The following is a 15052-nucleotide window of genomic DNA, read 5'->3' as shown; positions in this document are numbered from 1 at the left end:
TTGCAAGTCGTGCAAAATGTGTAATATTAATAAGCAATGAATAAGAGGAAATAGGAGGCGAGAACTTGAGAAATAGGAAGAGAGGGGAGGAACAGGAAGAGATGAGATGGAGGAGATAGACTGAACTGTATGGATAAATAGAGAAAAGGGTCCATTGTGTCAACAGCTGTCTAAATAGCCCTCAGATCACTGTCAGGCACTATCGTACGCGTGCACACACATATATGTGCATAGTTAGGCACACACTGACTGACAGCACCCCCTCAGTCCAACATCTGTGCTGACAGCAGCCATGGTAATGAGTCTCTGCATGTGCCAGCATGGGTGTGTCGCTTCTTTTTCCTCCTTCTTTCCCGGCGCATAGCTCATTCAATCATTTCACTCGTCTTGTTGTTTTCCCCCCGCTCTTTTCTTTTCGTTATTTCTACTTTTTTTTTTTTTTTTACCCCTCGTCATCTTTTTAGGAGCATGTGCTGATTGACTTTTCCGCGCTCGAGTAGCAACTAAATGAGAAACATTGTCAAGTGTGAAGTTGTGTGGCAGATCGAAGCGCTTTTCAGGTGCACCGCGCCGCATGTAGAGGTGTGGAGGAAGAGAGGGATGAATGAAGGGAGAGATGAAGAGATGATGAATGGCTCTCGTTAGAGGGGTAATTTGTCTCTCCTTGTCTGACTGGGCTCCAGCTGTCGCTCCATCCTTCGCTCCACTCTGCTCTCCTCTCCCTCGGCCTACCGCTCCTCACCTCAGCCAGATGGGTGGACGGATGGACGGATTGAGGCAGGAGGGAGGGAGGGACGGAAAGGAAGGCAAGGACACGGAAGAGAAGGGAAGGGAAAGCATTGAGGAGCCAACTAGCAGAATTATGCCTCATGTATAATTCCGTTGCCGAGTAAGGAATGGCTTCACGGAGAAACAATAGACGATGCTAAACTCATTCGCTCATTCACATGCAGTAGCTCAGCAACAGGCAAAGCTTATATGCTCGTATGACTCATACAAGCAACTCAAAGCCTGGTGCCCGCAGAACAAACTAATGACGGCTGTGTGCATGTGCACGCCTGTGTGTCTTGTGTTTTACATTGTACACAAATCATCAAGGGACACTGCTAATACTTCTAATACAATGCTACAGTCTTAGGATTGCCTAGATTCTCCCCCATGATACGCTTCTTTTTCACACTAATCAACACTTGCGCGAGAGAGCTGTAGATTCAAAGTGAGTGAGAGACGGGCGCAGGGAGAGGAGGACTGAGAGATGTATACAGATGGCCAGGGAGGCGGCTGAAGGATGGCAATGAACAAATCGTCAGGAGAACCACGTGAGCTCATTGCCAAGTCTTTGTTCTAATAACACAAAGCAATTTCCACTGACCTTTCTAGAAATGTAGCGGGCAGAAATGACTGAGTTAAGGATGCCCCACAGCATAATTGCTAAGGAGATTAAAGTTCCCTTAATTGCTTTTGGCCAACTAGTGCAATTTTTCCTTTTTTTGTGATTAAAGGCATTTAGAATATTAATAACAGCATGTGCACGAGCTCTCACACACACAGACACAGCTGTGTGGACCCGCGATAAAAACATGCATGTTTCTTCTTCTGCTTCTTCTTCTTCTGCAAGGTGTGCTGCTACACATTTGCCATTTTTCTATTGCCAGTGGTCACCAGTAGCCTCATTGTAGGCTTTGTGAAATATGCAAATCACTAGGTTCCGTCTCATCATTCTTTAAAAAGTCACTTCATATAGATCATTGGGCCTTTTTTTTTTTTTTTTTTTTGCTCGTATCGGTGGCTTATTCCCCCTTTACCTCTTTATTCGTTTTGTTCCTGTCCTCCATCTTGCTCAGTCCCCTCTTATTGCCTCTTCCCCTCCTAATTCCCTTCCTCTATTGCTTTCTTCCTCGCATTTTTTTTCCCTTTTATTGGCAATAAGTTTTGTCAGCTCATAGCTTCTTGACTGTCCCCCAAACCCCCTCCATACCTCTCTCTCTCTCTCTGTGTGTCTCTCCTGCTCTTGATTTCCCCGGTTAACCCTGTAACCTCACTGTCTCCCCCCACCTGCGTCCCCTTCTCTCCATCAGTCTCTGCCTGTCCCTCTCTGTCCGTCCCCTTTTCCCCCCTGTCGGCCACAGTGTTTGCTTTGCCATTGTTTATCCATTTTTCTCTGTTTGCTCTGATGAGATTGACCGTACACACACACAGACACACACACATACCTAAACAGAAGACAAGGCTAGCATGTCTCTGGGGTGTAGTTAACGTGGGGCTGTGGATCGATCCTAGCTCTGGTTTCCATGACGCAAAGCTCTGAGCTGGAGCAGTTTGGACAGCAGGATGGAGGCATCAGTCTGTCTCTGTTTCTATCAAATAAATCTCTGCAAAAGCCGCGACAACACCTGGAGTCAAAGGTGTATTTACCATGATTAATGCGTTTCATTTTGATGCCGCATAGAAGGGCGCGTTAGCCAACAAATATGTCCAACCGCTTTGTTTCTTAAGTGATGTCTGCATTGATCTTTCTCCTCTCCCTCGCCCAGGTGCCGTTTCCCCCCCCGAGGCGAGCAAAATTGCATTGTCACTGAAAAAAAAGCCCACCATACCCCCCGATCTATCATGCCCTTTGCAGTTTTTTGATTCCTGTCAATGCTCTGTGATGGGAAGATGAATGCTGTCAAATTACAATCACACCACATCTGTATTCTGAAGGAGCGCCAGTAAGGGGAAAAAAAGAAAGGGGGGGAGATAGTGCAATGATGAATGTGCAGCTATCTTTTCTTTTTCTCCAAGGTCTCAATGCTTTTCTGTCTTTCTCCTGCTATGTTGCTGACTGTTTTTGTTCTGTGTGAAAAGAAAGAGAAAGGAGACTGAAAGGCTGTGTTTTCGATTTTCCCGCTGAAGTCTTCGGCGACAAGCGAACAAATAGATGAAGTTTGTAGAACTGGAGAAGAACTAGACCGCTTTCCCCCACACACTTAAACTTTGTGGGAGAAAAAATGGGTAATTTGTTATTGTAAAGAAGAAGAAAAAACATGGCTGGCTAACAAGAGATCTTACTTTGAAGGAGGAGAAAATAAGTGATTGTGTTAAAAAGTCTTCGGTCGACTATCTAATTAGTAGTTATAATAACCTGAGTCCTTCTGTGGATTGACTGGACTCAGTGGCCTCATTCTTATCATATTGTTGATTGATTGAGCTGCAAATATGGCAGACATAATTATTCTATATTTTGAGCAGTCTCTAAATAGAATTTATTAGATTTGTCTTTGTCCTTGATTCCAAACCTTTGGAGAGTAGAGTGAATTCTCTCCATCCCACTCTTCTCTCTCTGGTGTACGGGACAGCCTGATTGTGTCCACGCATCCCATGGCTCCTACTATTTAAAGACTTGGCTGTTAACTTTCTTTTGTCTTACCCATGTAGAGGACAATCGTATCATGGATGTAGGTCCTAGCAGCAGTCTTCTACCATTGGTGTTGAACTATTTTAATGACAAAATAACAGATGCTTATAAATTGCACCGTTGGTCAATTCAGTATGACCCCATTGCTTCATTTGGTCATTTTTTAGGTGTTTACAGGAGTAGATAGCGTCCTGTGTTAATTTTGGCATGTGTATGAAAAAACATGTATGTATATACGTGTGTGTGTGTGTGTGCGTATAGTACTGTGAATGGCTTTAAACCACTTATATCAATATTTCATTTTTTTTTAAAATGAGAAAACGGCACTAAAATTGTCATGACTTGAAAGGAAACTTTTTTTGTACTCATTAATGCACTTAGGAGATCTGCACTGATCGTTCTCTGTGTCTCAGCCTTCTGTGATTGTACCCAGCATGTTCTACATTATTAATATCAGGGGATGCTCAAAGAAGCAAGTTTAATTAGGGGTTAACCGGATAGCTTTGTTGAGTACAGTGTGCGTGCAGCAGGTGTTTCAATCCGTGTGCAGATTTTTAAGCCTTAAAGGTTAAGGTTAGCTCAAATTAAGTAAAGCACAAAAAAATAAAATCTCTCATTCAGAGACATTTTGATCTTAATTTTATTTTATTTCCCAACAAAGACAAACACATTTGCATTAGCTCTGTCCAACCAGTAATCAGTAATACCAATAAAACTTTTTTTAAAATTTAGATATAGTTACCGTAAAATTTGGATTGATCCCAGAGTTACCTGTAATTTGAGTCAACAGGCCCCTTAAAAAAATGGTGGCATCTCCTCATTAAAAATATCCACGTCTCCCATTCAGGTTGCCTCTCTGAGCAGGCCCCTGTATCACTGTCAGACAATGCCATCTGTTTTGTCTAACGTCCCCTCCGTCCTTCTCTGCCCCCCCTCTCTTTCTGTCCCTCCATCCTCCAGGTCGTCCACTCCCTCCAACCTCTTCCTCCACCCTGCTCCCTCCATCCCTCCCGTCCTCCTCGTCTGCCCCCCACCACCCCTCCCCCGGCCTGTCCCCACCGATCAGGGAATGCCAGGTGCCCCTGCTGGAGAAAAACTCCACCCACTCTCACCTGGAGCCCCACCCGGAGGATTCATACTTGCTCCGGGCCCAGCCCTCGTCCACTGGTAAGAGAGCGCTCCATTCAACCATCCTTTCATTCTCTCTTCTCTTTTTTTTTTTCGTTTTAATGTTTGCATCAATATGCCATCCATCACCTGAGTCGATGCATTACCTCATCATGTGTCCATTTCCTGATCTGATTTAGTCGTTCAGTAAAATGCCAAGCAATGCTGCGCTTTAATTTAATGTCACATCTTGTTCGGCTCTGGCCATTTGTTTCTGCTTCTCTGCATTCCACTGAAGTCAGCATTTGTTTGCAGGGCTGGAAATCAAACTGAGGGGACGTTTTTACTGTGATTGCTTTAAAATAATAAGAGAATGTAAAAATAAATAAATAAATAAAATTTGTGGATAGTAATAGGGTTTTTTTTCGAGAAGACGTAAAACTTTTAATTTGGATCATTCGTGGATGAATTCAAAGCAAACAATTACAGCGTCAGGTAATCGTTATATGACACTGATTGTAATAAAAAACTGTTTATGATTTTTAAATCAGTTGTTGCATAAGCATAAAAAGAACTAATATAAAAATCCTGTCTTCCTTTTATTTTTTTGTGGCACATGTGACAATCCTAGACTGACAATTGCTGATTCGTTAATGGATTGCATTTTAAATGTAACCCTCCCACCTTAACCAAAAAAAAAACAAACAATGATGCAAGGAGAAGCAACCCCCTACTCTCTGCAGAGTGCAGCTTGGTTGCCACTGAGTAGGTGTGCTTGTAGTTATTTTCCATATGACATTAATAATCCGCTGGAAAGTGAAAGGTAAGGGGATGATGAATTTTAAGTGCCAGCAGGAGGATCAGCGTAGCAAAGACAAACTAGTTAGTTTCCCCAGCTTTAAGCTTTCTCTTTCATCACCGGGCCCTTCTTGTTGGCTGTTAGAGGCCTCGTGTGCTTATATCAGCACCTCACAACTATTTTTCTCCTCTTACGCTGTGTGCGCGTACACATGCACGTGCAAACGTCTGCAGTGATGAGGCTGTTCATCAGTATATGCATTTATTCTCAACAATTAGCTACTGTGGGGCAACTCTATGCCTCCCTTTCCCGCTCTTCCCTGTTTCTCCATTCCTCTGTGCATCTGCACTTGTAATCAGTAGATATATTTAGCAAAGGCCTGATGGGAGGGAGAGGGGTGGGCAGAGAAGTCCTAATGTGATTTTTGGTGGAATACAATCTATTGTTAATGGCGTTAGGCTCTCCTTTGATCCAGTATAAATCTTCATTAGGGAAGGCCCGGGTCCCAGGTTCAAGAGCAACGTGATTAGGAGGCTTTTAAAATGACGTTACATCAGCCTTCTAATTGGTTTACTGTTTGCTGGGGCAACATCAATCATTAGCCCAGTAACCGCACAGCAAATAAATTCACTCTGCCACTGACACCCTAATGGCAGACACTGGTAAAGAGGGAGAGTGAGGCTCGCAGGCGCACTCTCTCTTTCTCTCATTCTTGTTCGTATACACCCACACTTTCTGTTGTGGGGCTTCTTTCAGTCTCTGCTGAGCTTGTACACGCAGACAGCGAGCAAGAGAGACAAAGAAAGAAAACAATGACGGAGAAGCTGGGAAAGAAAAAAAGAAGAAGAAGAGGCACAAAGAGGCAAATGGGAGCAGAGAGAGAGAGGGGGGAGAGAGAGAAAGCCAAACTTTGACTTCTTGAAGTTGTTTAATGAGACATCGTGCATGAAAAAAAAGGAGAGAGAAAAGAAAGCAGCCAGAACACACCAGTAAAAATAGATGGGGATAGGGGGGAAGTGAGTGAAAGGGAGACAGAGACGAAGGCACGTAGAAAGTTAAAGAGACACGGGGTAAAAAAGGGTAAACTGATGAGAGCTTCGAGGTTGAAAGGGAGATATTTGGATGGGAGAGCAACAACATTCGGATGAAAGTGCTACTTTTCCAAGCTAGGACTGCCGATCTAATGGTGTGCAGAGAGAGTCCTTGGCTTTGGGCATCCATTAAAATTGGCCTAAATGAGTTCAGAGTGTCAGTCTGGCACTGCATAAACATAGCCTGGCATGCAGGCGAGGCGAGCAATGGCTGCGAGCAAATAAAACACCTATAACCGGCGACTGTTTATGCATGTGTTGTGAAAGTGCATGCCTGTCTGAATATGTGTTTGGTGTGGTCCTGGAGAGAGTAGATGCTGGGCAGGAAATGAGCCTTACCAAGCCAGGCAGAAACTGACCACGGCGAGATAATCCTCAGGAAACTGCATGCTGCGTGTGTGTGTGTGTGTATTTGTGTATGTGTGTGTGTGTGTGCTCCTCTAAAGTAGTCCACCATTACCTAAGCTAACAGGTGGACAGACATGACTTGTGTTCCTAGTGAAGCGTGACAGGTGAATGGGAACGGAACGTTGTTGCCGAGGATTGGCTGGGAATTGGTCTGCGAATGTTTATATGGGAATACTGTCTGGCTCGGAGCACCTGTCTGGGAACGCTCCCTCGGAACGACGGGAGAGCTGAGACGACCAAACGGAGCGTAGCAGATCGCTCCTGGAAAGAGCTAGCATTAGCGCTGTCTCTGGCCATTCATTATGCATGGGGAACACTAAGCTATTTTTAGCTCAAGCCTCTTCTAAAGTGGCTAGCTATCTGCTGCCAGGGAAGCCACCTCAAGTCACTGCCGAAGCAATGAATGTTTAATGGCTTTGTTGAAACAAATCTACAGAAACAAAGGCACAACAAAGGCACACTCCCTTCTTCTCCGCTAATGTTATTCTTCCCTAATGGTGCTTATGTAAGGGTGACATTTGCAAAGCAGTTGGACAATTTGTGCATTTGTATTTGTGTGTGTGTGTGTGTGTGTGTGTGTGTGTGTGTGTGTGTGTGTGTGTGTGTGTGTGTGTGTGTGTGTGGTGGGGGGGTGGGTGCAGGGTAAAATGCACGCATGCATTTCTGCTCATAGACTGTTTGTTTTTGGCTGAATTTGATGACTCTTCTCTAGCGGATTATTGCCTCCTAATTAGACAGAGATGACTAGCCAAGGCAGAGGCGGTGTGTGTGTGGGTGTGTGTGCATGTATGTGTGTATAAATGTATGTCTTTAACTTTATTTCCTCTTTGTGCCAGCACGTGTCTGTTGTAGTGTGTGCAATGGTGTACAATAAAACCTTAGTGAGAAATAAGCTCCTTTGTCAGGCTGTGCGTGTGTGTGTGTGTGTGTGTGTGTGTGTGTGTGTGTGTGTGTGTGTGTGTGTGTGTGTGTGTGTGTGTTTCACCTCAAGTTCTCCTTCCATGCTCAGCCTCAGAGCTCTGAGAAGAATGACAAATGAGGAGCATGTGACATTCTCAGATAGAGGACGCATGAAGCAGCAACACATGGGAATATACCACCCTTAAAAACATGGGGAGCATGGCAATTAGATTGGAAGGGAAGGTGCATGAAAAACAATGAAGGTTGGTGCAGCAGTTTAAAAAAAAAAAAAAAGAAAAAAAAAAGAAAGTGGAAGCAGTGGAGATATGGGGCGTGAAATAAAGAGATGGGTAGACAGAGGGAGTGAGAGGGATAGAGGGACGATAGGGAGCGAGGGGTGGGAGCTGATCCCTTTTTAACTGCTGAATGGGCATTTCTGTCCTGCACACAGGCACACACACACAGATGCACATCCTGCCCTGTGACTTTTCTCTGTTAACCACAGAAAATGTCAATAAACAGTTTACCCATCCAAGGCTGCAAAACAAACTGCCTTGGTTGGTTCTTGCTGCCAGTTGGCCACACACACACACACTGTGATATTAATATGATGTGCGAGGCCCTTCTTCTGGCTGAAGTGTGTTTAACAGGTTAGCAGACAGGCTAATGCTCTTCTGCTGAATGAGGCCACTTTGAATTGGCGAGCATAATGAACTTCCAGGGATTAGCCCGAGCCAAACGCACCAGCTTACAGCTATAGTCCCCCTCTCTCTCCGGTCACAGGGGACCTTGGACAAGAATAAACTGGGTCAGGCTTCGACAGCAGTCGGAAGGGGGCTCAGAGCTTCTCCACAAAAAACAAAACAAAACCAAGAGCTGTCAAGTAAATGCTTTCTGTTTACTCACACTGGCGAGTGAAAGAGACGGAAAAGAAAGGAGGAAAAGATAAAGTGGAATAAAAAGTGATCTGCTTGGCTGCTCACTAATTGCTCTATTTCCTTTTTCGCATGTTTGGTCTTTTATCAGACCAGGTTCCTAGTAAAACGGTTGTTCCTATTAGCCTACCTGCGGGTTGTAGTTTGGAAACCACACACTTTATCTGACTAAGTCCCCTATCTTAATTTATTAGAACCATTTAGCTCAAGATTGCTCATTCCTGCACGCCGCCTCTGTTCCAGTGGTTACTCGCGTTTGTGTATTTGTGGCCAAAACAGAAACGCAAATGTTTTCTTCGGTTCTCTGCATGTATGAAAAAAACAGCCTTGTACGTCAGCCTTGCTCCTCCGGCAGACCCCACTTCTCAATATGTTTGTGTTTTCTCCAGCGAGCTCTAAGGGTTGTTTTTTGGGTTGTGTTTTTTTATGGATTTGAAGTCTGCATGAGAACAAATTTCTTTGACATCAATCTCCCGTGCTGTAGCAGAAAAAGGAAAGCAATTTGTCTCTGATCATAAATATTTTGTAGCACGTCTAGAAATATTTTTCTTCTCTTTTCTGTTTTTTTTTTCTTCCTTTCTTTCTTTCTTGAACTTCTACCAAAGGTTGAGGGACTTTTTGGAAGAATAGTGCTTTCTTTAAAAAACTTGTTCTTTTTTTTCGCTGCAGCACATTTTACGACAACACAAGCAGAGCATTAGTAATGAGTCGTTATCCACTTTATTCAGTAAATATTGATTCAGCGAAGAATAAAAGGAACAATCACATTCTATCATGTAACAATTCAGTTCGGTTAGCCCGACAGAACATGACAGCCGCGGCGGTCCCAGTAGGCTACGAAGAGAGTTAATGCATAGAATTACAGGCAATACTTTTCTCCGAATTTACATTTTTCTGACATTATCTGGAGACGTGCAATTGAATTTGCTGCTGAATGATAGATAACAGGATTAGCATTTTTTTCTCTTTTGCCTTGAGTCTGCAAAGCAAAATGCACTTATTACAAAAAGTGGTGGATGCAAGTTTCTGCAGACAGAACAGAGCGTGACTTGATACCTGCGCAACATAATTTAGTGGCTGGATATTTGAAGAAAACCCTCTCCAGTGGTTGGAGTGTGTCTGACTCTGCACACACACATACACACAGAAGATTTTACCACATTCACGCACCCAGGCTACAGCAGTTTGTGGGAAAAGTAGGGCTGGGGAAAAAAGTATTCCTCTTCCATACAAGGTGTGCCATATATTATTCATTCAAATTTGAATGAAAAACCTGTTCAATATTTATGGGAGAGAAAGTGAACAAAAGCATAAGGCATGCATTTTTGTACGCAGATTTAAACACGGGAGATAGCAGGCTGGTCTAGTGAGCGTGGGGTTGCCTAGTTGTATTTTTTGCATCGTTGGGACTGTGTCCATGCCTGCATACGTGCCCAGCCAGTATACGGCTTTTGTTTTTTGTATTTAGATGCTTGTGTGCTTTTGTTGATATGGGTACACTATATAAAAGTATTTATGCAGATAGGGTGCAGTAAAAGGTATTTCACATTTATAGGGACGTTGCAGGGAGGGGAAGTCTAGTTAATTTTATTTATAAAGTGCTTTTAACAAACAAGGTTTATCTTAAAGTGCTTTACATTTCAGCAAAGGAACACAAGGAAAATGCAAATAAAAGGAAGATGAAAGAGAAACAATCCTTAACAAGAAATAGGGCAGTATAGGAAGGAGGAGGAGGAGGGAAGTACACGAAATAAACCCCACCGCATGCTTTAATATCAATTTACGTGCAGAGTTTATGATAGAGAAGGATGGCCTTTCGGGCTGTGTTGTGGCTGCATGTATGCGGGTGATTGCATGCACGCATGTGTATCTGTTTCTCCCAAGAGCATCTTTGCACGCACAAACAGATGTTTAGCGTCTCTCCTGTGTAGCAGAGGTCAGGCCCCATCTTTTTTCCCCCAGTCTCCTTCCCCCTTCTCGCCCCTTCTCTCCTTTCACGAGCATCTGTTCTCCAGCCACGGCGGTGACACCTGCATCCCCGCAGTATCGCAGAGGAATCAGGTCACCTCGCAAACTGGTTGTCATTACAACGGGAGTTGCAAGCAAGCCGGGTTCCCCTTAAACACACATTCAGGAGAACAAAGAAAGATGCATTTGCATAATGTAGATGCAAAATGCATTCGTCTTCTGATTTGGTTTCTATCTGTCAAAAGTCGTCACCCCCCCCCCCCCCCTCCCTCCCTCCGCCACACACAACACGTGAACAGGCAAATATCAAAGCGGAAGAGCAGACAGGAGAGTTCAGCACATCCACACTTCTCCCTTCCTCTCGCACGCTGTTTCTTTTCTTATCAAATCCAAGAGAAGATGACATATGGAGGAGGGCAAGTGTGATCACGCAGCTTGACAAAGCAGTTGCTTTTTTGTTGTTTTCACCCCACACATATGTGTGTGCACGTGCTCCAAACTTTGATCAATTGGAGAAAGATGACGCACCAAGTAAACAGTCTCATGTATCTCCATACTCAGTAATGATGAAAGTCTGATGCGTGGCATCGATGAAAGAAATAGCAAACGATGTCGTAAAGCTGCGTGAAGCATAAATGACGTGCAGGTTTTGCACTGTCATGATATGTAATTTTTTAAGCAGCTGGCAACAAAAAAAGTATGTTAAGATCTCCTGTACCGTATAGTATGTGGTTTATTGATTTTCCCGTGCAAACCCACACACACGCACGATGAAGATGGGCTCAAATCCCCCACTGATTCATGGAAAGAGGGAGAGGGGGAGGGGGAGAGAACTGTGATGTGTGAATGGGTGTTCTCGTCTGAGTCATCCGGGTTTGTTTTTCAGCTCTCTCACTCAACAGTCCATTAGCTCATTGTTGGAAGGGCTGGTATTGGATTCTAGCTGACATGTTCCCCCAAGTCTGAGAGCAAGAGATGAGGGCGCACGCTGTGCTGAGTGCTCTAATATTGCTCACACGCATCTTTTTGCTACTTGGGGGGAAAAAGAAAACTGGAGAGAAAACGTAAAAGTGAGACAAGGAGAGAGAGGAGTGGATAAAAATGAAGATGGACAAAATGGAGAAAAACGTGAATCAAAATGTAAGAAGATGATTATCAAATTCCACGTATCTGTTGAGCTGGAATTTCCTTCTCAAATAAGTTATCGACCGTTTGGAAAACATGAGACCTACTCCGAACCAAATGATTGCAGAGGCAAAAGTAGTACATAATGGAATGATAATGAAGTTATTTGCAAGCTGAAGAGCTTTGCTTTTGACATACTGCGAAATAATCACCAAATATCAAATAACATTTCTGTTCTACTTTTGGGTTTGTAGCATTTTGGAACCGAGTCCTTGATCCCTTTGATCTGAGACTCTATTTTCACACAGAAGTGTTTTTCTTAAATTCGTCTCTGTGCTTGTTTTCTTCCAGGGGCTGCCAACCACCAGAGTCAGACCACGCTACGACCTCCACTGCCCCCTCCACACAACCACCACACTTTGTCCCACCAGTCTGCCAACAGCCTGAACAGAAACACCCTGAGAGGCGGACGAAACCCCATTCACGCACCCGCTCCGGGGACGGGAGATGGTCCGACCACCCCTGAGTCTGTCCAGTTACAAGACAGCTGGGTGCTTAACAGTAACGTGCCGCTGGAGACCAGGTCAGAGTATATATTTTCTGTTTTGTTTTGGATTGTTTTTCTGTTGACGGGTTTACCTGACGCTGATATCTGGAGCCACTTACAGTAAGCACAGCAGTTGAATAAGCCTTGAGTAATCAATAGTGAGGAATGAAAGGTCAGATCCATTCAGCAACATTTCTGTAAGCTCAGTGTGGCGGTGTCAGACAGAAATGTTAGAAGAGAAAGAAAGAAGCTGTGGTGTATTTGGCCATGATGTAAAATAACAACTATTCACTCACTAGGACTACCACAAAACGTGTTACACTAAAAATGAAAGAATACTTAAGAACTTAAAAAGGAAGGAAATTAGGGAACTGGGAACAAATCAATGGAAGGTCTTGGCAGACTAGCAAAAAAAATATTAGACTTCATGGGCCAAACTATGTCCTCTTGAAATAAATGGTGCTGTAACCTAAGTGATGAAGTGACTATTTAGTAAGCTGCTGTGGCTGACAAGCTAACTGGTAACAGAGTGTCTTAATAACACTGGCTATCTCTAGCCAGTAATAAGCTGTCGAAGCTTTTTTGCCGTGGCAACTGCTGGTAAGCTTTTGGGAGCCTTTTAAATAGTCTGTGTTTAACTGTGAGTTAATGATACGGCAGCCCTGAGAGGTCAAACACACTGGAGCTTAAGAAAAAAACACAATGGAAATATAAAATGACACATTGGAAGTATAAAAAAACAAAATCTCACAAAACACAACAGAAGCGTTTCTGGGGACACAATAACGTGACGGATCAGCGGAAGTGAAAGGAAGCAAAGCATGCAAAGGACTGCAATGAGACATGCTTACAGGAAGCAGAGGATGTGTAGGGTAGTGTGTGTTTGCGTCACATAGAGCAGCGGTCCCCAACCTTTTTTGCGCCACGGACCGGTTTATGTCCAACAATATTTTCACAAACCAGCCTTTAAGGTGTTGCGGATAAATACAACAAAATAAAACCAGTACTGGTACCAAAAAAGGAAGATTTATTCATAACACAGGGGAAAAGACCCAGGAAAACAGAGTTAATTATAAATCGATAAAAAAAAATGACGATAATAAGCCCCAAAATCTGTAAATATTTATTATTTAAATATTTGCGTTCTTGTGTAAGAACAGAGACAATTAATATTAATTAATTAATAATAATTTGCTTAGGCTCCAGCTTAGTGGTTATTAGCAAATTATTAGCAACATTCCACTTAACCATTCATCAGCTGCTTTTTCTTGAAATCTACATATAAATAAATCAAAAACTTTTGTATTTTTTAAAATATTTTGGACCAATAACAACAACAAAAAAAATCTACCCATCCCAGCTTTAAAATGAAAGGTCCACTTTGACATCGCCATTCCTTTAAAGGCCAGCAAAGCTTTTAACACCGAAAAGTGGAAAAGTAAAATGTAGACACTTCTCCAGCTGTAACACAAACCTATCACAGTCAGAATATTCATTAACTCCAGTCTACAAAGCTGTGTTCACCAAGCCTAAAAAGAATCCACGTTTTAAAACGTGATCTAAGCCTGCGAAATTTCATTACAAACTCCACCTCAGAGCGCTGTACAAACTACTCTGCCTTCACAAGTGAAACCACTTATTGCAATTGCACTGGAATTAACTGACCCTGTATTTGCTCTTAAAATGCTGCTTTGATCTTTGTCCCTTGTTATTTTTTGTTATTTAACACCCACCTAACACCAATTTATTTTTTAATTCAACAAATCACTGATTGTCTCCGCCATGATGAGTTTGTATATTTAGCATTCTTGTTATAAATGTTATGGAACCCTGAGATATGGATATCAGTTCATAGGCACTGTGAGAGTGGAGCACCTGCATGAATTGTCTGAATAATAAAGTTCAGCTAATTGTCTCTTAAACGTTCATAATTAGGTCCATAATATGTTGCACAAAGATACAATTTCTGTATTTTTTCCTCTTTTATACCAACACAATGGATTTTAAGTCAAATATATGATCAAAGTGCACACTAGCAAGGGTTTTACAACGTTTCGCATTAACTTTGAGACATTTTCAGTCCCAGAAATAATTGTGTGTTTGTGACAAACATCATCATGACCAGACAAGTCCTGTTCTCTTACAGACATAATAGCTGAATGTTGAATTTGCATTTTATAGTTTTGTCACTATCAACAGATATCAGTGCAAATATGGTTGCCATGATTAGGTTGAACAAAACAAAATGAACCTATCAAAGAGATAGGAACAACTTTAGGAGTGGCCAAATCAACAGTTTGGTACATCTGGCACCAAAAAGGCCTGGGAGACCACAAGTACAGTGCACAATCACAGAATTATTTCCATGATTAAGAAAAAAATAAGGTGTAAAACTCTGATTATACTCAAGAAGAAGAAGACCAGATGAGCCAGAAAACAGCTCAGGTACACCCGTAACATGGATAATGACCCATATACAGGAAAAGTCTTCAATGGCAAAGTCAGTCGTTTGTTCTCAGCCAAAAAGAGAATTCTCTTGATCTTAATAAGTATTGAAATTGAATTCAAAGAGACCCACGCAACAGAAGGTGGCTGCAAGAGCATCTCAGTGGAGGACACACAGCATTTATGTGCCGTCCACAGTTCTAAACTTCAAGCAGTCACTGACTGCAAAGGATTTCCATCCAAGTAGTAATAACTATGCTTGTATTTAAAATTGTTAGTTTCTCAGTTTGAGCCTCTGAAAATGGGGGACTGTGTTTAAAAATTACTGTC

At 42.7% G+C, this 15052-nt stretch overlaps 1 protein-coding gene across 1 annotated transcript in view; it reads left to right on the top strand.

Annotated features, from left to right (window-relative positions):
- Positions 1-15052, top strand: part of tenm2a (teneurin transmembrane protein 2a) — a 220521-nt gene that overhangs the window by 152562 nt on the left and 52907 nt on the right. Inside the window, exons 5-6 of the mRNA XM_085420831.1 lie at positions 4358-4564; positions 12082-12313. Of these exons, the coding sequence (XP_085276957.1) occupies positions 4358-4564; positions 12082-12313 (439 nt within the window). The remainder of the gene's footprint in view (positions 1-4357; positions 4565-12081; positions 12314-15052) is intronic.

The sequence above is a fragment of the Rhamphochromis longiceps genome, linkage group LG2 (assembly GCF_057381845.1).
Source record: "Rhamphochromis longiceps isolate RC_006_pf linkage group LG2, R_longiceps_female_GT1.1, whole genome shotgun sequence".
In the NCBI taxonomy this organism is placed as follows: Eukaryota; Metazoa; Chordata; class Actinopteri; order Cichliformes; family Cichlidae; genus Rhamphochromis; species Rhamphochromis longiceps.
This window is presented reverse-complemented; position numbering and strand designations above follow the sequence as displayed.